This window comes from Phoenix dactylifera, chromosome 10 (genome assembly GCF_051530095.1).
Source record: "Phoenix dactylifera cultivar Ajwa chromosome 10, Ajwa_hap1_PhDact_Kaust_v1.1, whole genome shotgun sequence".
Taxonomy (NCBI): Eukaryota; Viridiplantae; Streptophyta; class Magnoliopsida; order Arecales; family Arecaceae; genus Phoenix; species Phoenix dactylifera.
This window is the reverse complement of record NC_143199.1, coordinates 25,323,931-25,350,028: the sequence shown is the minus strand read 5'-3', so window position 1 is coordinate 25,350,028 and position 26,098 is coordinate 25,323,931. Positions and strand designations below refer to the sequence as shown.

Below are 26,098 nucleotides of genomic sequence, written 5' to 3'. Positions count from 1 at the left end.
ATATGGTTCCTTTTCTTTGAGAACTCGAGGGTGCTTGACGAGCGGAGGAGGCATGGTGGAGGAAATTTTCATTAAGGTTCTCAAACAATTGCCATGCCTCATGTTCACTTTTAAGCATGAAAGTACGCCCACAAGAAGCATCAACCATTTGACGATTTCGTTCGGATAGTCCGTCATAAAAGCATTGCACTAATTGCCACTTGGGTATTTGATGATGCGGGCATTTCCGGAGTAAATCTCTAAATTTTTCTCAAGTTTCATGAAATTCTTCCCCGTCAGATTGGGAGAAGCTCGTGATAGCACGCCTAAATTGGTTTGTTCTTCCTATGGGAAAATATTTCTTTAGAAATTCATGTTGCATTTGAGCCCAAGAGAGAATAGAATTGGCTTCTAATGAATGGAGCCATTGTTTAGCTCTATCCTTAAGGGAAAAAGGAAACAGCCTAAGTTTCAGAGCATCATCAGTGAAGTTCTGAATTTTGACAGTAGTGCAGATCTCAAGAAACTCATCCAAATGTTTATATGGGTCTTCATTGTTAAGTCCATAAAAAGAGGGAAGCATTTGGATGACACTAGACTTAATTTCAAAATATACAGCAGCGGTGGTATCAGGTAGTCGAATACAAGATGGAGAGGTATAAATGGAAGGAGTGAAGTACTCCTTTAGGAGTTTGGGTTGTTCTTCAGCCATCTCTATAAGTGGAGCAGATCCTATGGTTCTATAGGTGTGATTTCAGCTCGAAGGGCCCTAATAGAACGCTCTATTTCAGAGTCAAAACGTACTAATTCGGGAGATTTGGAACGACACCCTAACATACACTAAGACTCCTCGGATCAGTACAGTCAAGCATGCACTAAAAAGAAAAACACAATTCCTTATGTTCACCCTAAAATCACTAGACAGCTCCTAACTGGTTTGAAGAGGGCACCTAAGCCTCCAATCCGGTCTAATGACTGAGCTGACCAGATAAGCTCCCAGGTAAGTGGGGGGGTCACGATGCGTTGCAAAGGTCCCACTTAAAAACCACTTGCCTCGAACAGATGAACTGTCTCCCTTAAAGGGACAAAGCTTGCCTAGACATCAACTAAGCCACAGAGCGAAATTGGTGCAACTTTCGGTAATCTTCGTCCTATTGAGCTCGAATGTCCCTAGGGGCCAACGTCTAATTGATTTTTGTTACGGGGGAACTTAGCCACCATGCCCCACGTGACCGGCACGCGCGCTCAGGAAGACTACGGCTGCCCCTTGATCCAGCAATCCGACCTCGAGTCGGATATCTTCAGCTCCGCAGCCCGACCCCGAGTCGGCTGCCCCTTGATCCAGCAATCCGACCTCGGGTCGGATATCTTCAGCTCCGCAGCCCGACCCCGAGTCGGCTGCCCCTTGATCCAGCAATCCGACCTCGGGTCGGATATCTTCAGCTCCGCAGCCCGACCCCGAGTCGGCTGCCCCTTGATCCAGCAATCCGACCCCGAGTCGGCAATCTCTCGACAACAACAGACTGTTCCTCTGAGGCACGCCGCGGCCCCCTGCTCCACTACTCCCTGCAACGGCCGTATCCAGCGCTGCCCCACGATCCCCTATAACAGCCGTACAAAGCGGAGCTCCACTATGCCCTGCCATGGCTGTACCCAGCGCTGCCCCACGACGCCCTGTAACGGCCATGTCAGTGGCAGCCCCATCGTGCCACACAATGACGAATCCCCGGAAAAACCCCCCAGCCTGATATATATGAGGCTGGGGGGGAAGGGGGAGGGTAAGATATATCTTCCAGAGTATCATCTCACCTGCTACCTTCTCCTTCTCCTTCTCCTTCGATCTCCTCTGACTTGATCGTCGGAGGGCCCCCACTACCCCGGTGGTGGTGCGAGGCTTGCTTGCAGGTTTCACGGCGGAGGGCGGAGCGCAACCAAAGCAACTCAAAGGGAACCCCGTTCACACCGCTGTGCCAATCGTTCTCGGTTTGGACCACCAGCAACAGTTGGCACTAGAGGAGGGTCGGATCTCAGAGCGATCGTAATGGCACGGCGAGGTGGTCGTGGAGCTTCCAATGCTTCCGGTCGCGGGGCCTCTCGGGCCACTGGCCGGGAGGCCGCTGCATCTCCAACACGCTCTCAGCAACACTCCACCGCCCCACCGCCCATTCAGATGGTCGAAGCCGCCCAGTTCGACCAGCTAACCCAGCAGGTTCGCACCCTCGCGGAGGCGGTGCAGAATCTGCAGGGTGCGATGTCCCGGGCGCCGCAGCGGGCTCAGGAGCCGCTGCTGCCTGAGCGTTCGCCTGTCCTCCTCAACCCGCGCTCCTTCCTCTCCCATGGGGAGGAGCGCCGGCGCGAGGAGGATTCTCGAGCACGGTCTATTCTGCCGGGACCTTCCCATCGGAGCTGCGCGGGGTACGAGAGGCGGGCCCGGGCGCGTTCCCAGACCCCCCAGTCCTCGAGAAACCCGCGCTCCAGTCGGTCCCCCACTCGCCGCTCCTTGTCTCCCACCCACCGGTCGCGCTCCCTGGACCGGCGGGTGGACGATCTCCACCGACAACTCCAGGTCCTGAAGGGCCATTCCAAAGATCCCTTCGCCGACTTAGAGATCTCCTCCCAGCCGGCACTTGCCTCGAGGATCCTGCGAACTCCGAATCCCCCGGGGTTCAAAATGCCGGCGATCGAGCCCTATGACGGGGCGGCAGATCCGCGGGATCACGTCGAGAGTTTCAGGACCCTTATGCTCCTCCACGGAGCATCAGATCCCCTTCTCTGCAAGGCCTTCCCGGCAACCCTCCGTGGCCCGGCGAGGGCGTGGTTCGCCGGGCTGGAGGCTGACTCAATCCGGTCTTTCGACCAGTTCACTCGCCTCTTCATCACTCATTTCGCCGTCAGTAGCCGGCGGCGACTGGTCTCCGACTCCCTCTTTGACGTCCGGCAAAATGAGGGAGAAAGCCTGCGGAATTATCTTACCCGCTTCAACAGGGCTACGCTGGAGGTCCGGAACCTGAGTCAGGAGGTAGCTCTTTCAGCCCTGAAGCGTGGCTTCCGGAAGGGCAGGCTCACCTTCTCCCTGGACAAACGCCTGCCGCGGAGCTTCCCAGAGCTGTTGTCCCGGGCGAACCAGTATGCGGACGCCGAGGAGGCGGCCGCCCACCGGAGCAAGGAGGCTGCCGAGATCCCTCCAAAGCTTGGGAAGAAAAGGCGGAAAGAGGCACGCCAGAGGAGGAGCCCGACGCCCCAGCGTCGGCGCAGAAGCCCGTCGCCGGCGAAGAACCACGGCGCCCCATGCCCTCGTTCTCCGCCCCGACGTTTCAACCGGTACACCCCTCTCCTGACTCCCCGGGCCCAGATCCTTATGGAGATCAAGGGGCGGGAGGACCTCCCGGCCCCGAGACAGATACGAAGGATCCCTGGAAAGAGGCCCTCCCGGGCGTACTGTGAGTACCACCGAGTCCACGGCCACGACACAGAGGACTGCTTCCAGCTTCGGGACGAGATCGAGGCCCTTATCCGTCGGGGGCGTCTCGGTCGATATGTGAGCGACCGACGTCCCCCCGCAGACCCGCGTCCGGCCGACCCGGCTCCTCCGGAGCCTCGGGAGCAGAATCGACCCGTTGCGGGCGTGATCCACACTATCACTGGGGGCTGCTCTCGGCCCGTGAGGAACGCAGGGGGCTCGACGGAAGCGTCAGGGACGGCCGTCGTAAAGAGGCAGAGGGTCGGCAATGTAATCACCTTTTCTGATGAGGATGTAAAGGGGGTTCAGACTCCCCACGATGACGCCATGGTGATCTCCCTCACTATGGCAAACTATGATGTAAGGCGTGTTCTTGTGGATAGTGGAAGCTCAGCTGATATTTTGTTTTACGAGGCCTTCCAAAAGATGAGCTTGTCCAGACAGTTGTTGCACAAAATGTCCACCCCCCTCGTAGGATTCACCGGTGACGCTGTCCCGGCGGAAGGCGTCGTTGAGCTGCCTGTGACTGCGGGCGTCGCACCCGCAGAAGCCACGGTTCGACTCGGGTTCTTGGTCGTCCGTGTTCCCTCGGCCTACAACGCTATCCTCGGGCGACCCGGGCTGAACGCCCTTCGCGCGGTGGTCTCCACGTACCACTTGCTCATGCGGTTTTCCACGGCGGTCGGGATCGGAGAGGTCCGAGGTGACCAACCGACCGCACGGCAATGTTTTCTAGCAATCCTCAAAGGGAAGAAGCCCGTGGAAGCCCTAAGCGTCGAGTCCCTTGATGCCAGAGACGAGGTGGCCTTGCGGCAGGGGGAGCCGGCCGAGGGTGTGGTCGAAGTCCCCCTCGAGGAAGGCCGCCCCGACCGGGCGGTTCGGGTCGGCGCCAATCTCGATCCGGGAGCTCGGGCCCGGTTGGTGGAATTCCTCCGAGCCAATACCGATGTATTTGCCTGGTCGGCGGCCGATGTACCTGGGATCGACCCGGAGGTCATTTCTCACGCCCTCAACGTCGACCCGACCCACCGACCAATAAAGCAGAAGAAGAGACACTGTGCCCCGGATCGGATCCGGGTGGTCGACCAGGAGGTAGACAAGCTCTTGGAGGCAGGATTCATAAGGGAGGTAAGCTACCCCGAGTGGCTGGCAAATGTTGTACTTGTCCGGAAGGCGAGCGGGAAGTGGAGGATGTGCGTCGACTATACCGACCTGAACAAGGCGTGCCCTAAGGATAGCTTTCCACTTCCGCGAATAGACCAACTGGTCGACGCGACTTCCGGATATCAGCTGCTGTCTTTCATGGACGCCTTCTCCGGTTACAACCAGATAATGATGGCCCCACAGGACGAGGAGAAAACTGCCTTTATAACAGACCGGGGGCTGTACTGCTACAAGGTAATGCCCTTCGGTCTGAAGAATGCTGGCGCCACTTACCAGCGCCTCGTCAACAAAATCTTCAAAGAGCAAATCGGCCGGAACATGGAGGTGTACGTGGACGACATGCTGGTGAAGAGCCGCCATGCAGACCAGCACATCGCGGATTTGGAGGAGACTTTCACCACCTTGCGGAAGTTTCGCATGAAGCTGAACCCAGCGAAGTGCGCCTTCGGCGCTTCGGCCGGGAGGTTCCTCGGTTTCATTGTCAACCAGCGGGGTATCGAAGCCAACCCGGACAAAATCAAGGCCATCCAAGGTATGTCCCCTCCGACCAAAGTAAAGGAGGTTCAGGAGCTCGCTGGAAGGGTCGCCGCGCTTGGACGATTTGTGGCAAAATCGGCCGAACGCTGCCAACCATTCTTCAAGGTGTTAAAACGCCCGAAAGACTTCCTCTGGACGGCCGAATGTCAAGCAGCATTCGACCAGCTCAAGGAATACCTGGTGTCTCCTCCCCTACTGTCCAAGCCGCAAGAAGGGGAGATGCTCTACCTCTATCTGGCGGTCTCCCCAACCGCGGTCAGTGCGGTGCTGGTTCGGAAAGAGGCAAAGCTCCAGAAGCCCGTGTACTACATCAGCCGGGTCCTACGGGATGCCGAGATGCGGTATACGAAGGCTGAGAAGATCGCCTTCGCGCTGCTGACCGCGACCAGGAGACTTCGCCCCTATTTCCAAGCCCATTCTGTCACCCTCTTAACTGATCAACCACTACGACAGATCCTCAGCAACCCCGGGAATGCGGGACGGCTGGTGAAGTGGGCAATAGAACTCGGTGAGTTCGACATCCGCTACCAGCCTCGACCCGCCATCAAGGCCCAGGTGCTCGCAGATTTCCTCGCTGAGTGCACGGTGCAGGAGGCGGAACCTAGACCGCCGGAAACGCCCAGCCTCGACCTCCCGACCTGGACGCTTCACATCGATGGGTCGTCGAACCCCGAGGGTGGAGGAGCCGGGCTGGTCCTTACCAGTCCTGATGGAGTGATAGCCGAGTATGCCTTGAGATTTGGATTTCCAGTGACCAACAACGAGGCGGAGTACGAGGCCCTAGTCACGGGACTCAAACTCACCAGGGAGCTCGGCATCCGGCGTTTGAAGGTCTTCACCGACTCCCAGCTGGTGGTCGGGCAGGTCCGTGGGGAGTTCGAGGCCCGGAGCCCGACCATGCAGAACAACGTCCGGAAGGTGCAAGCACTCATTCCCGATCTCGGCAGTGTCGACATCCAGCAGGTCCCCAGAAGCGAAAATGCTAGGGCCGACAGGTTGTCCCGCTTGGTGAGCGCAGAGGCGCACAACTTGTCGAGGGCAATCTACCTGGAGACCCTGGAGGCCCCGAGCATCGGCGAGGCTGGAGCGGTGATGGCGATTGATCCGGAGCCGTCTTGGATGGACCCGCTCGTCGCCTACCTCGCCGAAGGGATCCTCCCTGAAAACGAAGATCAAGCTCGGCGACTTGTCAAGAAGTCCGCCCACTACGTACTCTATGAAGGGAGGCTGTATCGGACCTCGTTTACCGCCCCCCTCTTAAGGTGCCTCCGCCCCTCGGAGGCGGCCTACGTCCTTGGCGAAGTCCACGAGGGCGTTTGTGGATCGCACTTGGGGGCTAGGTCCTTGGCGCACAAGATCATGAGGCAAGGCTATTATTGGCCTACCTTGTTGGAGGACTCAAAGGATCATGTACGGAAATGCGACGCCTGCCAGCGCCACGCCAACGTCCAGAGAGTCCTTTCTGTCCCCTTGGCACCAATCACCGCACCCTGGCCCTTCGCACAGTGGGGAATGGATATCCTCGGACCATTCCCCGTCGCTTCAGCCCAGCGGAAATTCTTGATTGTTGCAATCGACTACTTCACCAAGTGGGTGGAGGCAGAGCCGCTGGCCACTATCACGGAGGCGCAAGTCCGGAAGTTCGTGAAGAAAAACATCATTGTCCGATTTGGGGTACCCCGAGTCCTCATCTCGGATAATGGTCGACAGTTCGACAACAAGCATTTCCGTGATTTCTGCGAGGAGTTCGGGATCGAGCATCGGTTCACATCTGTGTCGCATCCCCAAACCAACGGTGAGGCCGAGGTCACAAATCGGACAATCCTCCAAGGAATTAAGGCGCGAATCGGTCGGACGGGGCAAGCTTGGGTCGAAGAACTCGAGAATGTCCTTTGGGCGTATCGGACCACGCATCGGACCCCTACCGGGGAGACACCTTTCAGCCTAACCTATGGCACGGAAGCGGTTGTTCCCGTGGAGCTCGGACTCCCCTCGCCCCGGGTGGCCGCGCACCGACTCGAGGCCAATTCGGAGCAACTCCGAGGGAACCTGGACCTCTTGGAAGAAGCAAGAGAAATGGCGCAGGTTCGGATGGCGATGTATCAGCGGAGGGTGGCCCGATATTATAACTCCAAGGTCCGACCGAAACTTTTCAGAATCGGAGATCTGGTGCTAAGGCGAGCCAAAGCATCTCAACCCGCGGAAGGTGGGAAGCTGGCGCCAAATTGGGAAGGCCCGTATAGGGTTCGCTGGGTAAACCGACCTGGCTCCTACCAGTTGGAGGCCCTAGATGGTCGAGAAATTTTGAGGAGCTGGAATTCCGCTAACCTGCGGGCGTATTACCAGTAGAACGACAAAGCCAGGAAGACAGTTCGAAAAATATACAATTCTTTTCATTTCAATAATTCCTGGTTACAACGGTGTGTTCGTGTGATTACAAAGAATTCCCAGTAAAACAAGGAAGAGGTGGAGACTCCGTAGAGTTGAAGATCCGGGATCCCGAACTCTCCACCCGAAGCAGCTGCAATCCCACCGGGCGTGGGTGCTTCTCCCCGGAGGCGTCATCGACGCCTCACGCAAAGGACGAAGAGCCGGCGCGGACGAAGAAGAAGTGGACGAAGGAGGAGTTCACACTGCTCCTAGAGGAACGCCACCTCCAAAGGATATTCCGGCCCTCCCCAAGAGAAGGGGAGGGAAGGAATACAAGGGAGGAGAGCGCGAGGAGGCGAGATCCCGGATGAAGCGTCTGGCGCAGAGCTCAATCGGGAGGCGGGGCTGAAAGGAGGGGGGATGTGATCCCGGATGAAACGCCTAGAGCGGAGTTCCGCCGGGGAGAACCTCCTTGTTGATCCCAGATGAAACGGCTAGTTGGCGGAAGTCGCGAGGGGCGCGCCTCCCGTTCCTCCGGCAGGGGTTTCCCAGCCACACGCCGGAGAGGAGGTCCACGATCCATGGCAACCTGAATAGCTCCGGCTTGGGAGGCTCCACCGCACCTGCACTTATATTTATAGCCAAACTGTGGCCCCCCGGTCGTTCCGATGCGGGTGGCTCCAATAAAGGCGGGCGCACCGAATCCGGAGCCGTTCCAGCTCTCGAGGCATATCCTCCCACGATCTCCTAAGCGTCGTTCTCCTTAATTGCATTCTTCATGCAGGACACTCCGGGCGGTGTGTATCCCACGGCCCACGTATCTCCGCTCGCGCCCAGGCCGCATCCGCCTTGAAGAGCGCGCGTATCGCGGCCGCTTAACTGACACTCCTTGCAAGCAGCAACTGGCGATCCGATTTCCCAGGTAACGCCTCAATTAGCATTTAATACCCTTCTGGTGTTCCCCAGGCGACGCTTGGAGAATAGGAGAAACACGATCGTAGCTGGCCACGGAGAAATCCCCTCGAGCGGCAAGCGACAGGCGCGTGGCCAACGAGCGGAATTTCCCGAGGCTCGGCCCTCGGATGCCAGGCTAACCCGATGATCATCCCGGGAGCAGACTAGCCTGAAGCCCCGACCGGTCGCCTCGGCTTGCGCCAGCCTTGGCCGACCAACGAGCGAAATTTTCCGAGGCTCGGCCCTCGGATGCCAGGCTAACCCGATGATCATCCCGGGAGCAGACTAGCCTGAAGCCCCGACCGGTCGCCTCGGCTTGCGCCAGCCTTGGCCGACCAACGAGCAGAATTTCTCGAGGCTCGGCCCTCGAATGCCAGGCTAACTCGATGATCATCCCGGGAGCAGACTAGCCTGAAGCCCCGACCGGTCGCCTCGGCTTGTGCCAGCCTTGGCCGACCAACGAGCGAAATTCCCCGAGGCTCGGCCCTCGGATGCCAGGCTAACCCGATGATCATCCCGGGAGCAGACTAGCCTGAAGCCCCGACCGGTCGCCTCGGCTTGCGCCAGCCTTGGCCGACCAACGAGCGGAATTTCCCGAGGCTCGGTCCTCGGATGCCAGGCTAACCCGATGATCATCCCGGGAGCAGACTAGCCTGAAGCCCCGACCGGTCGCCTCGGCTTGCGCCAGCCTTGGCCGACCAACGAGCGGAATTCTCCGAGGCTCGGCCCTCGGATGCCAGGCTAACCCGATGATCATCCCGGGAGCAGACTAGCCTGAAGCCCCGACCGGTCGCCTCGGCTTGCGCCAGCCTTGGCCGACCAACGAGCGGAATTCCCCGAGGCTCGGCCCTCGGATGCCAGGCTAACCCGATGATCATCCCAGGAGCAGACTAGCCTGAAGCCCCGACCGGTCGCCTCGGCTTGCGCCAGCCTTGGCCGACCAACGAGCGGAATTCTCCGAGGCTCGGCCCTCGGATGCCAGGCTAACCCGATGATCATCCCGGGAGCAGACTAGCCTGAAGCCCCGACCGGTCGCCTCGGCTTGCGCCAGCCTTGGCCGACCAACGAGCGGAATTTTCCGAGGCTCGGCCCTCGGATGCCAGGCTAACCCGATGATCATCCCGGGAGCAGACTAGCCTGAAGCCCCGACCGGTCGCCTCGGCTTGCGCCAGCCTTGGCCGACCAATGAGCGGAATTTTCTGAGGCCTAACCCTCGGATGCCTGGCCTAGCGCCGGAAGAATTTCCTGAGGCCTAACCCTCGGATGCCTGGCCTAGCGCCGGAAGAATTTCCTGAGGCCTAACCCTCGGATGCCTGGCCTAGCGCCGGAAGGATTTTCTGAGGCCTAACCCTCGGATGCCTGGCCTAGTGCCGGAGGAACTTCAAGAGTCAGGAGTCGGCGAGACGCTACCAAGAGTTAAAAAGAGGAAGGACGACAGTGAAATGAGGAAACACTTTGTTTGCATTAACTTTCGTTGCATCAGGGCCGAGACCCATACAACATAGCAAAACGCCAACATACAAAGAAAAGAACAAAGAAAAAGTACAGAGGGTCAGCTTGGAGGAACCCCTGGATCGGGAACGGCGAGCACGTCCGCGAAGGGTAGGGAGACGGTTGGAGAACCGGCAGGCAATGGCATCGGAGGGGAGTCGAGGAGGGAGACCCCACTCAGGTCAATTCCGGGGTATTTAATGGACACCCTTGCCAGGCCTTCATCGAAGCCTAAGGCAAAGGAGTCGGACCCCGCATCCGACATGTCACGGATGAACTCGGCGGACTGACGATAGGCCTGTACCGCCTGACGCCCGATTTCCGTGCTCTTCTCGGCCAGTGCCGCCTCCGCTCGCTCCGTAATCTGAGCTTTCGCCTCCATGACCTTCGCCACAATCCGGTCGTCCGCCTCGGAGGAGACCCTCAGCAGATCGGCCCGAGCCTCCATGCGCTTCGCCTCGGCAGCAACGCGAGCAGCCTCGGCCTCCTCCAGGCGCGAATGAAGCTCCTGGTTGCTCGCGCGGGACTCCTCCAAGGCCGATTCCAATTCGGCCAGCTTGGCTTCAAGAGATCGGGCTCGGTTGCGGGCGTTGTCGGCTGACTGCTGGGCCTTCTCCCACCTCTCCCGGAAGTCGGCAGGCTTCCGGGACTGCTCTTCGGCCCGCTCCTACGCCTTCCTGATCTCGCCTTCGAGACCCGAGGCAACCTTGAGTTGCTCCTGAGTCTCCAACAGTTGCCTCTCGAGGGCGGCAAAGCCGAGTACCCGCTCTTCGGCCACCTGGAGCCTCGTCTCGACGTCCCTGGTCGTCCTCCCCGCCGCAGCCTGGCCTCCCTCCTCTACAGCTTTCAGTCGGCTCTCGGCCCTGGCCAGAAGCCTCGCCTGTTCCTCGTGGCTCTCCTCCAGACGGATCATGTACTGGGCGAACTAAGAGATAGGAAAAATGAGGGCGTCAGGCGGGGATCAATAGAGCCTATAAATGACGAAAGCGGCCAGAAGAACACTCACCGACATGAGACAGACGCAGCTGGCAGCTCCGACGTCAGGGATCCCCATCTGCCGGACCCGCCTACGGTCACTCTCCAGCAGCACCGTCTCGATGAGGTTTCGGGCGCCGGCGAAAGTGAAGGCTGACCCCGACTTCGCCCCGGAGCCGGACGGTGGTTCTGCGGCCTTACCCTTACCCATTGCTTGGGGGAGAGTCGTGCCGACCGTGCTCGAGGTGGGGGCCGCTCCAGAAATCGACAGGGTCCCGCTCGGCCGGGGCCTCGGCGCGCTCCTTCTCGTATCATCCGAAGCCGACCGAGTCGAAGGCCGGGCTGGGGACCGATCGCGTCCGACCCGGCCGTCTCGGGCGCGCCCGGGTGACGCCTTCGGAAAAGCGGTAGTCTCATCACCGGAGGGCTGATACGGCGTCAACTGTCGGTCCAAGCTCGCGGCGTCCCCCTGACCGGTGGGTCCGGACCCGTCTGTCGGCGTCGGAGTCGCCTGTTGGCGGGACTTCTTCGCCGGTGGGACCCCGCTCGGAGGAGTCCGTTTCTTCCTCCGGACCGCTTCCAGTAGAGACGCCCTACTGACAGCCGTCGCCTTGTCCGACCGCATGACGTCGTCGATTTCTGCAAAAAGGACGAGATGGTCGGAGACTGAGAAACTGATGGAAAGAAGAAACGAAAGAGGAGAAAAGAGCTAAAAAAGAAGTGGTGGCGGGCTCACGGTCGGCGGGGACCGAGCTCAGACCGACGTTCACCAAGGCATCCTCGGAAATAAGGCGGGCCACCCGAGGAAGCCGGCCCTCGGCAACCAGCCCTCTCAAGACGGCAACGCCATCGGACTCCTCCCTCGACAACCTCGATAAGCCGATCGGGGACTTCATCGGCGTCTCCCAGGTTGCCCCGATTCTCCAAGAGGGATCTACGTCAATGAAAAAAAAACGCTCCTTCCAGCCGTGAATGGAGGAAGGAGCATCCTTGACGAGGCCGCACCCTCGCCGCGCCGCGAAGCACCACCACCCTCTGTCCCGGGGGTGGCCGCTCAGGCCGTAGCATTCCCAAAAGACGTTCAGGGTGGCGGGAACCTCGTGCATGCGGCAGAGAACCTGGAAGGCCGTCAGGGTACGCCATGAGTTCGGCACCAGTTGCGTCGGCGCCATTCTTAAACCCCGAAGCACCTGCACGACTAAGTCCGAGGGGGGAAAGCGGAACCCAGCCCGAAGGATGTCCTCATTGATGGCGACCTTCCTTGGAGGAGGATGGGACATCCTCTCCTCAGGCCCCGGGAGCGTAATGTTGCAGGCTTCGGGAAGGTGGTACCGGGCCACGAACCTATCTAGGTCTTCAGGGACCAGCTCCGACCGAAGGCGGTCCGCCCTTACTTCGTCCATCCCTAATGGCCAGTGAACCTACGGTCAGGACGGGGTCAAGAGGGGGGAAGGCACCGGAACGACTGGAGTACACTAACACGAAAGGAGAAAGTACGGAGAGCCCTAAATTGAAGAGTGGGGCAACTCACCGGAAAGGGAGGAAGAACGGCTCCGAGAGCGTCAAAGGAGGAGCGAACGAACAGTTCGGCGGCAACGGCAGCGGCACAAGGGAGAAACTTGAAGATGCCTGTGAAAAGAAAGGCGGACGGGAGAGGGCCCCCGGTTAAATAGGCGGAAAGGCGGGTGACACCTCGGTGACGCCAGAGGACGCCTGGCTGCCGAAAGTTTGTTCGCGCCCCAAAGGCGAATCGACGCCATTAAGGAAGGATGTCCGCCGAAATCCGCAGACCGCCAGATCAGCGACAACTGCCATACGCCATAAAGAAGGCGGAAAGCTCGGAGCGCGCGCGCCTTTCCGAGGGATGGCGGCAATCTCAAAGCATCACTCCCTTCACCCGTTCCCCTCCTGGTTCCAGGCTCGGGAGTGGGGGGCTACTGTTACGGGGGAACTTAGCCACCATGCCCCACGTGACCGGCACGCGCGCCCAGGAAGACTACGGCTGCCCCTTGATCCAGCAATCCGACCTCGAGTCGGATATCTTCAGCTCCGCAGCCCGACCCCGAGTCGGCTGCCCCTTGATCCAGCAATCCGACCTCGGGTCGGATATCTTCAGCTCCGCAGCCCGACCCCGAGTCGGCTGCCCCTTGATCCAGCAATCCGACCTCGGGTCGGATATCTTCAGCTCCGCAGCCCGACCCCGAGTCGGCTGCCCCTTGATCCAGCAATCCGACCCCGAGTCGGCAATCTCTCGACAACAACAGACTGTTCCTCTGAGGCACGCCGCGGCCCCCTGCTCCACTACTCCCTGCAACGGCCGTATCCGGCGCTGCCCCACGATCCCCTGTAACAGCCGTACAAAGCGGAGCTCCACTATGCCCTGCCATGGCTGTACCCAGTGCTGCCCCACGACGCCCTGTAACGGCCATGTCAGTGGCAGCCCCATCGTGCCACACGATGACGAATCCCCGGAAAAACCCCCCAGCCTGATATATATGAGGCTGGGGGGGAAGGGGGAGGGTAAGATATATCTTCCAGAGTATCATCTCACCTGCTACCTTCTCCTTCTCCTTCTCCTTCGATCTCCTCTGACTTGATCGTCGGAGGGCCCCCACTACTCCGGTGGTGGTGCGAGGCTTGCTTGCAGGTTTCACGGCGGAGGGCGGAGCGCAACCAAAGCAACTCAAAGGGAACCCCGTTCACACCGCTGTGCCAATCGTTCTCAGTTTGGACCACCAGCAACAATTTTAATTAAGGTGAAAGCTATGTGAGAATTGATTCACCTAATTTGGGCAAGAATCTGGTGATGAAATCAAGTTCTTATCTTGCTGGGGTGATTGCCCTTACTATGTGCAGATTAATTGGTGTATGTGTATCAAGCATGCATTCACACTTTTGTAAAAAATTAAAATCAAACAGTCACCACAAAAAGGAAATTAATTTAAATAAGAAAGGTTAAGAGGTTACCAAAGAGAATTTTCCAGCAATTTTTTTTAAGCAAACCTCTACAGCATTTCTTTTCTAGTAGTTCCCTTTTGATCGTCCCAAATTTTCTCCTCGATTCTTGATCAAATCATACAAAAAGAAAAATCCAAAAATTAGTAAGAGAGAAAAAAGGGATAAGTAAAGTAACAAAAATAGAAAATATTTTTATTATTATTTTTTTTAGATATATATATATTATTTTATTTATTTTTTTTAAAAAAAATTTTATGAAAAGAAAAACAACTATGCTAGCAATCCCCGGCAACGGCGCCAAAAATTGATAGTCAACTTTAAAGACCACGCAATAGCACGTATCTAGTAGGATAGTGATTACGGATATCGATCCACAGGGATTGGGGTATAGTTGTTTTCTTAAAAATAAAAATTTTTAAAAGGCTGAATTTGTGAAGACTATTAAACTAAGCAATTTAATAAAAGAAAATGCAATTAAAATGATATCAGTTTGAGAGAAACCTAGGGCAAGGAATTCACCATTAACATCGGAACAAGGGTTATTTATAATTTATCTTATTCTTGGATTAACATGCAAATTGGCTACAAGCCTAATAAGCATTCGAATAGAAATTCACAGAAGTAATTTGGGCATAATCCATCTTCAGTTGGCATGAAATGTCTACCCTAATCTAAGGTGGTAGCAAACTGCATCTTCCTTAAGCATGGACTATCTTATATCTACCTAGTGATCATGAAGAACAGTTGTACGAACATCATATTTAAAATCACAGAAATTAAATATGATTCAAAAGAAGATATCCATTAGAAATAATAAGTTCATACAACCCCAAGAATATAAAATAAAAAATATAAAACCCGTGTCCCTTTTGTTAGGGCTGCATCCAGCCCTAGTGAGAAGATCAGCCTTCTATGGAAAATTGAACAGCTGCACTGCAGGGGGACTTCATAATGATTGGCTCCTTCCTCCCGTCGGCTCTCTCCTCCCTTCTCTGTCTCCCGTGAGAACTCCTCCGAAGGATGAATGGGATTCACCGGATCCCTTTGAATGGTTCCAAAAGAGAATACCCCCTCTGTTCACGTCTGGGCTTTTTATAGGCTGCAAACTCCCTCTTTCCTCCCCTGTTTCGAGTGCAGATAAGGATGAAGATGTGGTGGGATAAGGATGCGGTTGTTAACTTGATGTGGCTGAGAAGGAATCCAGATTGGGATGAAGGTGGATCACGGACGACAAGGATGATTTGTTAATACAAATGCTGGGAAGTTGGGGAGCAGAGGATGCTGGGAAAATCCGGAACGTTCGGAAAGCTCATCCCGCCTGACTATGGGATAAGGATGAAGCTTGGACGTGGAGTGCGGAAGAAACAGGAGAAGATATGTAATCCGAATGGGAGAAAATCTGGGAGTATTCCGGAAGGGAAGAAGCTGGGAATTCGGTTGGATTGGATGATGGGATGAATCCGTAGATGATTCGGCTGATGGTTGGGAGGAAACCGTGGACTAAGTTGGGATGCTCACGGAGGAGAATATCATGGGAGAGACGTTGGGAGGAGCTGGATCTTACGAACGGATTGAACGTGAAACAGGGGAGATAAGTTGGGATCTCGACTGGAGCTGGGAAGTCTGTGGGATTAATCTGGGAGTTTGGATTAAGCTCAATCTATTAGACGTTGGGAAGATCTCGGAGTAGATGATGGGTTGGTTCAGAAGCAGAGGAAATGGGCGAAGAAGATGGGCACAGGCGCAAGGGATTCGAAAGAGATGAAGCTACGTTCGGAAGATGAAGATAAGATCCACGATGCAGGGGAGAGAGAGCTCTTCCGTGATGCTCGAGGAAGGAGTGCTGGGAATAGGGGAAGTGAACCAGACGCTTGGGAAAAATCATGGGATTCGGCTGGCAGTTTAGATGAAACAGGGGATTCGGAGAGAGGATGCATGAGGTGCTGGGATTCCGTTCGTGGGATATTGGGAAGGATGCGGATGAGATCCTGAGATGGCTGGTTGCAAACGGGATTAGATTTGTCCCTTGGAGTTTGGTCACGATTGGCTTTGTTCATGGGATAAGCGTGGGATTTGTTGATAAATACTGAACGGTAATGAAGGGGATATGAGCTGGGAAGAAGAAGCTTGATCGCAGATGATTCGGGAGGATATGGCTCATGAACGGGATGCACGGAGATTCGTGAAAGGAATTTGTTCGGGATGAGCTCAATGTTGGAAAAGAAAATTAGGGTCGACTCTAATTGGTTGGAAAGATCCAATTCATTTGGTGCATGCGATTTGGATTCAGGGATTATCCCAGATGAATTTGATTCGACCTGCATACATTAGATGGACCAATAAAATCAAGCAAAATCGAATTATTTTTAATAATTCAATGATGAAGGGGAATACATTTTCTTATGTTAAATTTAAAATATGTGCAAAGAAAATAATGATAAGTGATGTGTAAAATATTTAAATATATACATTATTTAGTACTTATCATAGTTCTAGTCACATATTCATAATTTCTTAACGATCCAAGAATGCTACATAATCTCATGTGGAGTTTGTGTAGCTTTGATATTATTAACCGTTGATATCTAGTAAAAGATTATACATATACGGACATGTTGGGTTGCATAAATAAAATATGGAGATTTGCGAAGAGTCATGAACATCCAAAAAGAGAATTCATCATTCCTTAAGAAGGAAAGAATATTCAAGACTGTGTTCCTTACAATTGAATTTGAAACCCAACGGGTACAATTTTAAGATATTGTCTAATTCAAATTAAATAAAAGAACACACATGTGAATTACTAAAAGACAGTCTTGTGGTGGTTCCATATCAATTCAGTAGTTCATGTGGAATATTAGTTGGTGAAGAAAATTATGTGGAAATATAATGTGACAAGAGATACTCGCTACATGTTTTATTCTTTGGGTGAGACTGTAGTTTGCAAATAGGCATAATTGCAGTTGCCAAACCAAATTAGATTTTGGCTTACCAGAGAAAAGAATATCCCTAATGGATCCCACGCAACATGCTCATCCTCTTACTAACTGGCATCCAAAAGGTCGTAATATGAAGAGTCATATTATGAATAATCTCTTACTATTCATTAGACGAATGTTACTAAATTTGATTAATTTTTCATTCATTACAATGGAGTGAATATGGTAGACTAAACATTAGTATATGAAGAGACATGAATAAGAGAGGTTTCATTATAATGAATGCCATTGAATGAGATTTCTATTATGAATAGTATCTTACTATTCATTAGATGAATGTTACTAAATTTGATAATTTTTCATTCATTACAATGGAATGAATATGATAGACTAAATGCTAGCATATGAAGAGACATGAATAAGAGAGGTTTCATTATAATGAATGTCATTGAATGAGATTTCAATATACTTCCTCTATTAGAAAAAAGAAGAGAGAGAGCAAGTAGAGATGATATACGAGAATTTTTTTCTCATGAATTAAAAGGGATAGCAAAAGTTGTAGAAGAGGCATTGCGTGTGAACTTAGGAGGACTTTGCATTGTGAAGTCTTTTGTGAGTAATATCATCACTAAGGTATGTCCTATGATCACATAAATCCATGTACATCAAACAATGATCTAGACTCCACCAAATTCTCATATTATGAATATGGATAAAATAAAATTATTTTGAGCAAGATTCAAAATTCTGCTGCAAACTATCAATGGTATCAGAACAAGGTTATTCGTGAATAATTTTTGAATTATTCGTTCGTTGATTTTTGTTGATATAATTAGATTAGACTCATTTATCATATAATATGTTTCTTTGAATGTTAAATTCATGCCTTGCTTTGTATATCTAATGTGATCTTATTTTATTTGATTGAATGAGATTGTGATTTAGAAATTCTTTTAGTTTATATGTATTTGGAATACATTTTTGACTTGTGTAGCATTGCAAAATATGATTTTAAGAATTACACAAGTTTAGAGGTTTTTTTTTTTTATGGTGATGGATTTGTCTATAGGATAAACTAAACATCTATATCTAATTGTATGACAATTATATGTCCCCTTATTTTATTATATCAAGTATGGAGATCGAGATATAATCCTATGAAGATATTCTCTAAAGGTCTTCCATTGTTGTTAAATAATTGTGATGATTTTAGAAATGAGTCGATGCTAAAATGATAAGACTTATTTCAAAGAATCATTGTTACTATTTATTTTATTGGATAATAAATATGTCATGGCTAGTGTGAGCTGCAACTAAAATGGGGTTGCTACCTATAGTAATATGATATATTTAGACAAGGAGTTTGTACTTGAACAATGGGAGTGTGACAATCTAAAATGATAGTGGTCAACTCTGATTGGAGGCCAAATTATAACATGAGTCCTTTAATTGTTATTGGTAGATAAGTAGTATCTACTTCTTGTAAGAGATTTATATATCCTAAAATGGGTTATTGAGTTTTCTGAATAAAGTTCATGTTACTCACAAAAATATTTTATGCATATGAGGGAATTATTGTTGTAAGAAATAGTGAGTGCACCATTAACGTTAAAAATAAAAAATCCCAATTTTAATGGTTATATGCATGTATATGTTGTAGAGTTAATTTTTCTTTTATCTTATTGCATTGTGATGTAGATATCATGTCCAACTATACTCCTTTAACAAAGATGTTGGATAACAATCGTTTGAATGGTTCAAACTATAGTGATTGGAAAAGAAATCTGAATATTGTACTTACTTCTGAAAAATTGAGTTATGTGTTGACTAATGATGTACTCAAAAAACCCGAAGATAATGCTTCCCAAGAAGCACTGGATGCTTATGAGTATTGAAAAGAATATGATTCTTTGGCAAAGTGTTACATTCTTGCTTCACTTGAAAATAAATTTCAAAAGCAGATTGAAACTTTGCCAACAGCTAAAGAAATGATGAAAAGCTTGAAAGAAATATTTGGGCAGCAGAATCGTTCTACAAGGCAAAGTGCTATGAAGTCACTTATGTCTACCAAGATGCTGGAAGGAACACTAGTTCATGATCATGTCATGAAGATGATAGTATACATTAATGAATTGGAATCCCTTGGTTCTGTTATGGCCAATGAAACTAAGGTGGATGCCATTTTATCCTCACTATCTGAATCGTTCAATCAGTTTGTATTAAATTTCAATATGAACAATTTGGTGGTGAGTCTTCAAGAACTATGTAATATATTACAACGTGCGGAAGATTTGATGAAACAAAACAAACCAATCGTTATGGTATCTGAAAGAGGACTGTCCTCTAACCTAAGTCCAAACATAAGAAGAAAAGAGACCTTAAGAAAGTCCAAGATGAACATAGGAAGCGAGCGAAGAAGGACAAATCAAATGATGCTTACCATCATTATGGTAAACATGGTCATTGGAAGAGAAATTGTTTCCAATACCTGGCTTTTGATATTGCATGATTTTAGAACTAAATTATGAAACAGAGAACTAATCGAACTTCGACTTTGCTATGTTAAGGACCCCACCAATGGGGGCAGATAAGTTGGCAATTGACTGTCCTGAAGGACTTACCGCAAGAAGATTAGTCGGTGTTGATGACCCTGCTACAGGTAACATGTGGTCATAGTTCAGGATCGACAAGATGAATTGAATATTGGAAAGAATCCGAATTCGTGAAAAGAATTCTAAGAATTTAAGAAAAGAGTTGATTTCTATCTTAGTACTGCATATGCATTTAATTTCTGCATATTATTACTTGATTTATCTAGCTAGAGTATTCATTACTTACTGGGCTGTTAGCTCATTATATAATTTTTTCTTATTTTACAGATTCTGAGAATTAGCCTATCGGGGTTTCAAATTGGAAGAGCAACTAAAAGGATAGTGGCACAAACTATCTTAGATTGAGATTTGTTTAAGTTGAACTGTTGTCTTGGATAATTATTATGATTGTTAGGCATTGCAAGGTTTTGTTATTTAAAGAACTAAGTTTTACATGTTAGTAGTTTATCGTTTCACTGCGTATTTAGAATTGTGAGACTTTATAACTTGAGTTAGTTAATCAAATAAGGTAGCATAATATCGATTTAATTATTTCGCTGCATATTTGTGATATCACGTTGAGATGCCTTGCATGCTCGTTGGAAAAGCTCCCTATGGGTGTGCGGTGGTTGCCGCGACCTCGGGCCCGCGATTTCGGGTCGGGGGCGTGACACCCTCCCTCATACCAGCCAGAAAATCTTGGACTGGGAGTCTCGGAGAACACTTCCCCTAAGCAAATCGAAATCCCCTTGGACCCCTTTACTCCCCAGTGGCCAGTACTGCTTCCCCCTCCCTCATCGCTAGAAGATCTTGGACAGGGAGTATGGGAGAACACTTCCCCCAACCCCAAACAAGTCGAAAATCGAAATCCCCTTGGACCCCTTCAAGCCTGCTCGTGTCCTGCTTCAGGTGCTTGCCCCTCTCCACTTGATCTTTTTTTTTCTTTGCAAATGTTAAAACATTTTCAATTCAGAGTACTCTTAAATCATAATTTTTACTAGTTTAGTAGATCATATTACTCTGCTTCAATTTGAAATTTTTATTTTTCAAACCAAATTTCATTACTATTTGTTAAGTTGCCTCTTTCCCCTTTGTGGAATAACAAAGTGATCTAGTCAAGTCTCACGCTTTCAGATGTTCTCATCACCTAATTGATTCTTCAAATCTCTAAGTTTCTCATCATCTTCATTTATAACTCGCTGCACAAAAAAATAAACATGTCAGGATTGACATTTTATCTGAATATGCAAAGATTACAGTCTGGTTAGATTAATAAATAGGTGAAGAAATATTATGGAAGCTCTCAGTCTGGGCGACTTCTATCTGTACAAATGACACTCATATATCTGTACAAATGACACTCATATACTGTTTGAGCGACTTCTAAAATCTAAAACTACTGTCCATGTATCTAGTATCTACATACCCTGCATGCAGTGAGTGATCTTGCTTTCCTTTCCAATGACTTCAGAGTTCAGAATGTAGTTGTATTCTGTGATTATTATCAGTTGCATGCAGTGAGTGATCTTGTTTTAGCCTTCTGTGATTAGTCACTTAGTCAGTTGCCTCTATCAAGTCAATGTCCATCTACGCCAATGTCATGCCTGTTTTGACTGTTCTTATTTATGCTTCGCATATCATTTAATTCACTATATCAGTCTTTTGTAAAATTAGTAGCACCTATTAAACAGTTGGACATATTCAAGCAGATAACTGTGGAATCAAGAACCATTTTTCGGCTAAACAATTTGTTACCTTCTTTTAGTTGTAATTGTCTTAAGCATCAGTTAAAAATTGTTTCGTCTCAAGCATTGGATTTTTTTCTTTATTATTGTTCTTATTATAAGAAGTTGTTGTTTCATCCATCGTCCATACCTTACATCAGCAGACTTGAAAAACCAACCTATCAACTGGGAAGTCATTGTCGACGTCCTTATTTAATTCAGATTATTAGCCCTCTAAGTTTCTCATCATCTTCATTTATAACTTGCTGCACAAAAAAATAAACATGTTAAGATTGACATTTTATCTGAATATGCAAAGATTACAGTCCGCTTAGATTAATAAATAGGTGAAGAAATATTATGGAAGCTCTCAGTCTAGTTTCATGACTTATTAATTTTTTTTTTATTTTTTTTTAAAAAAAAGACTTTCTTTAGTGGGTTCGCCTTAGGTCTCTGAATACATTGGGCCGCCCCTGCGTGTGAACTTAGGAGGACTTTACATTTATGAAGTCTTTTGTGAGTAATATCATCACTAAGATATGTCCTATGACATGAATCCATGTATATGAAATAATGATCTAGGCTCCACCAAATTTTCATATTATGAATATGAATAAAATAAAATTATTTTGAATAAAATTTCAAATTCCGCTGCAAACCATCAAAAAAGGCGGACGTTCCCTCCCTGCAGGGGAAACTCCTCCTCCTCTCTACTGTAAGGATGCCCTCCACCACATCCTCGGTGATGCCATCTCCAATTCTATCCAATCACCATCGCCAGCCTATGCGCGTCGAGTCTTCCTGAATCCCATTACCCTTACTTTGGAGTCTGTGCTCAAGCTCATCTTTCCGAATCCCATCACCAAATCAAGCGTAAGATTTTTAGGATTTGTGCTTTTCTGCCAGCGAGATTTTAGAGAAGGGTACTGTTGATTGAAGGGTTCGCCTGAGAATAGGTGATCACGGGGTAGGAATGGACAAGTAGAGAGAAAGGGTTTTGCAGCATTGAGGGAGGGTCTGGAGAGGGAGGTAGAAGATCTGATTGTACTTCTTGCTGGCACAAAATATGAAAGAACCCAAAAAGAAAAGAACTCCGATCAAATAAATGATATACCAAGGGCATTTTCATTCTATAATCACTTCGTGCTGCGATGTGATAATCATGTGAGTTGATGATTATAGTTTCTTACGGTTCAACTTTTCATCCATAGCTTTCTTTAGTTGACGTGAGTTGATGAAGTCTCGTGGCCGTGGTTTATAGTTTCTCACAGTTCAACTTTTCATCCTCAGCTATCTTTAGTTGACGTGACTTGATGAAGTCTCTTAGTCGTAGTTTATAGTTTCTCTTGCGAATGAATGAATCATGGACGGTCTTCACGGTCGACCAACTAAACGCCCACTTCTTATTTGCCAAACACTACCATGCCATTCGCAAGTCAGTCGCTGTTCCCCCAATGGATTTATTGACTGTTGATTACGACTGGGGTTGCTCCATCCATAGCTTCCATCCTTCAGTCTGACCACAGTTGGTGGCAAAGATAAGTCCTCGGCTTATTGGAATTAAAATGCCGTTTTGACCCCCCCAAAAAAAAAAAGATAAGACCTCGGCCGGCAGCCCCGCGGCCAATCAGAGTGTAAACATTTTCTTAAATAATGTTTTCTTGACTAACCTTATGGTGAGATACTGACTTGCTACAATGGTTCCAAACTTTATTTCGAAATTCATATTTCTAACCACATCTAGATCATCTACTCTACTTTGACAATTTACCAATTTTTATGTTTACATCTTCAATATGATCATATTATACTCAAGGGTACTTCTTATTATCCAACATCACATTTAGAATAAAGAGTTTTATCATTATTTCCTATCTATTTGCAGCAAGTTGTAGTATGATTCAACGATCGCATACATTATTGTTAGTAATTAGTATTGTAAGTTAAATATTCCCTCAGATAAAATCGCTAAAAATTTTCTCGTACGCGTACCTTCACTTGTCTTCATCCATTAATATATTGTAAAATTATAATATCAAGCTGATCCAGCCGACATGCCTGAAAGATGATCTACATTGTATCAAAAAGAAAGCTTTATGGTCCTCTGGGTCCATCAAATTTGTCTCCAATTCATAAACAAAACTAAGTTATATCATGATAATGATATAGGTGCTTTTGGAAACAAAAATATGCACATAATTAATCTAAATCTTCTGTTATGCATCTTTCCACATCCGATGAGATCTCTCTAATGCCCCAGATGTATAATTTCTCTTTGACAAACTTATTTCTCCTCGACTTCTTTCCTTTCTAACAACTTCATCCTCTCCAATCTTAATTTATCTCCCATTTTAAGTTTTATTTTATATTTTATTTATATTTGATATTATTTATTATTTATTTATTTTTACTATGATGCGAGCATGCCCAAAAAATCAAAGGTTTTCCGATTTCGAGTTGAAGCCTAATCTTAAATATGCAAGCACGTACAGATGGTGTAGAACAACTCTTTTGCTAACTATTACCTTGTCAAATAATCACTAAGTTTACGGCGGGAACCTCCATTAAAATATTACAACACCAAGAACAAATGGTTTTGTGTTTTCACTGGAAATGGTCGGAACGGTCGAACAAATCTAATTCTGCACATATCCAACTTTCAGATTAAACTCTATCAATACGTGGACTCAACGAACAAATAAACCTCACACCGATTCGAGAGACCTCGCGCGAAGGTCTCGTCGTTACATGGGATGGCTAATAATGGATGAATATATTATTAATATTGGTATTGTTGTGGTAAGGATCGAAGGCGGGCTCCTCCGTCAAGCTCTCCATCTCCATCTGGAACCTCTCCATGGCGGGTCCCGGCAGACACATGGGCACCAGGATGCCTTCCTCCCCCTTGTTCCTGTGCCAGGTGTAGAAGCTGGCCACACCGGGGACGGCCCCGACCCCAGCACTGGCGGGGCCGCCGTAGACCCCCTCCCCCCAGCCGAAATCCACCGCCTCGAAGCCGGCCCGGGTCACGTCCGACACGAGGTAGGTCCGAGCCATGGCGAAGTGCGGCCTCCCGCGGAGCACCATCAGGTCCGCCACCGACTGCATGTACTCGTCCGTGACGCTGGCCTTGGCCTTCCTCACCAGCTCCAGTGCGTACCCCAGCGGGCTGCGGCTCAGCCTGCCCGCCGCCGAAGAGGCCACCGGGAATGCGAGCGCGTTCCCGTAGTACCCGGACGGCAGGGGCGGGTTGCGCCGCCCGCGGGCGTTCACGACGAAGAGGACGCGGACCTCGTCGTCGGGGTCGTAACCGAGGGCGGCGGTGCGGCTCCGCCAGACGGACGCGGTGATCAGATCGAACCTGGAGCTGGTGGAGCGCAGGTGCGGCGGCGCGTGCTTCCTCATCGCGGAGATCTCCTTGGGGCCGAAGAAGAAGGAGCGGTTCACCATGTCGGCCGGGGGGGAGGTCGTCAGCACGTCCGTGCCGGCCAAGCACTCGTACTCCGGGTGGGCGTGGGTGATCCGAGGGGGGCTGCGGGCGTTGAGCAGCTCTCTCTCCCACACCGGCGTCAAGGTAGGGGCAGCTGCACCGCGCGCCATCTCCCCCAGGCCTGTGAGGAACTGCACCACCCCCGGCGCGTCCACGAACGTGTGGTTGATCCGCAGACCGAAGATGAAGCCTCCGCATTTGAGTCGCGTCACCTGATCACGCATAATTAATTTCAGGAAGAGTAGCAGGGACTATTTAGAGCTCGCTCATTGGTTTCATGGAGGAACTCAACACCCTATCATTATCATTTAATTTGTAGTCATCTGCACACTTAACACTAATGTACATACTTATATTACTTCTTGCATGAGCTTCCAGTGCGTTCAATCTTTTTATATCAACCTCGGCATGAGCTTCGAAGATTTAATCATGTACCTGAATAAAGAGCAAGGGGCGGTCGAGGATGCTTCCGAAGCTCTCCGTATCGTAGAGCAGCTCCTCTACGCAAGGAAAGGGTGGACTGGGTGCATGGCCGAAGTCCTCGAGCCGGACGTCGGCGTCGGCCTCCACGAACACCACCCCTTCCCCGGTGCACTCCACCACGAGCTTCCTCCCGGGCCATTCCCGGAGCCGGCCAGCGATGGGATAGTAGTGCACGAGGACCTCCCCAAGGGTCTCCTTTATGACCGTTGCCGGGTCCCGGCCCTCCTTGGAGGGATCGTTGCGGTAGAAATGGATGCCAGAGCTGTAGAACCTCAGGCCTTCCTGGTCATCGATGTCCGAGAGGGGTTTGAACTCGTGCGGTGTGGACTTCGCCGGTGCAACGAGCACGGGCTCCCTCCGGCACACCGTGAAGCTCAGAGAGGATGCCATAACGGGGTTGCTACCTTAATTAGGAGGGGTTTGGGCTTAACTGCTGACGCTGAGAAGTTTGATTGCCTGGAGGTGGGAGGTGATGCGTGCTCCGAATCTACTAACTGCTTGTATTTATGGAGAGGAATTGGCGTGGTCGGGTAGGTAGAGCCATGGCTATTTCGACTGTAATTTTGACACCATGGCTTGGGCGTCTGCATGGAAGATACGCGCTAAGAGCACCACGTCAATGTGTTCTGATTGCTTTATTCTAGCAAATTATCGACGTCCGACTCGGTCGGGATGCCGGACTTGCTTTTCTGACCCGACTGGATGGGAAAAAGATGGTCCACCCGCGTGCCCGACCTTTCGGCTTAGCCCGGTCATAACGGTTGGTAGTATTGGTCCCGTTACGTGAAACATGCCCGCGGTTTTGAAGACATAAAAGATGCTGAGAAGAATTTTCAGTAGGGTTTCGGACAATAATTATTAAGAAATTTTAAGAAACTATTGTAATGACACTGAAATCTCCCTACCTATCTATCTTTTTATACACGCGCGTATGTATGTAAAGAGCATAACTCATAAAGAGCATATTCCATGCTCCGTTTCTA

General features: G+C 50.0%; 1 protein-coding gene across 1 annotated transcript; it reads right to left on the bottom strand.

The window, feature by feature from the left end:
• Positions 1–23,785: 23,785 nt before the first annotated feature.
• Positions 23,786–25,645, bottom strand: LOC103699757 (benzyl alcohol O-benzoyltransferase-like). Its single transcript, XM_008781762.5, has 2 exons — positions 25,068–25,645; positions 23,786–24,844 (listed from the first exon to the last, which is right to left on the bottom strand). The coding sequence occupies exons 1-2, from the start codon at positions 25,503–25,505 to the stop codon at positions 23,900–23,902; spliced, it is 1,383 nt and encodes a 460-aa protein (XP_008779984.4). The 5' UTR covers positions 25,506–25,645; the 3' UTR covers positions 23,786–23,899.
• Between the last annotated feature and the right edge of the window lie 453 nt (positions 25,646–26,098).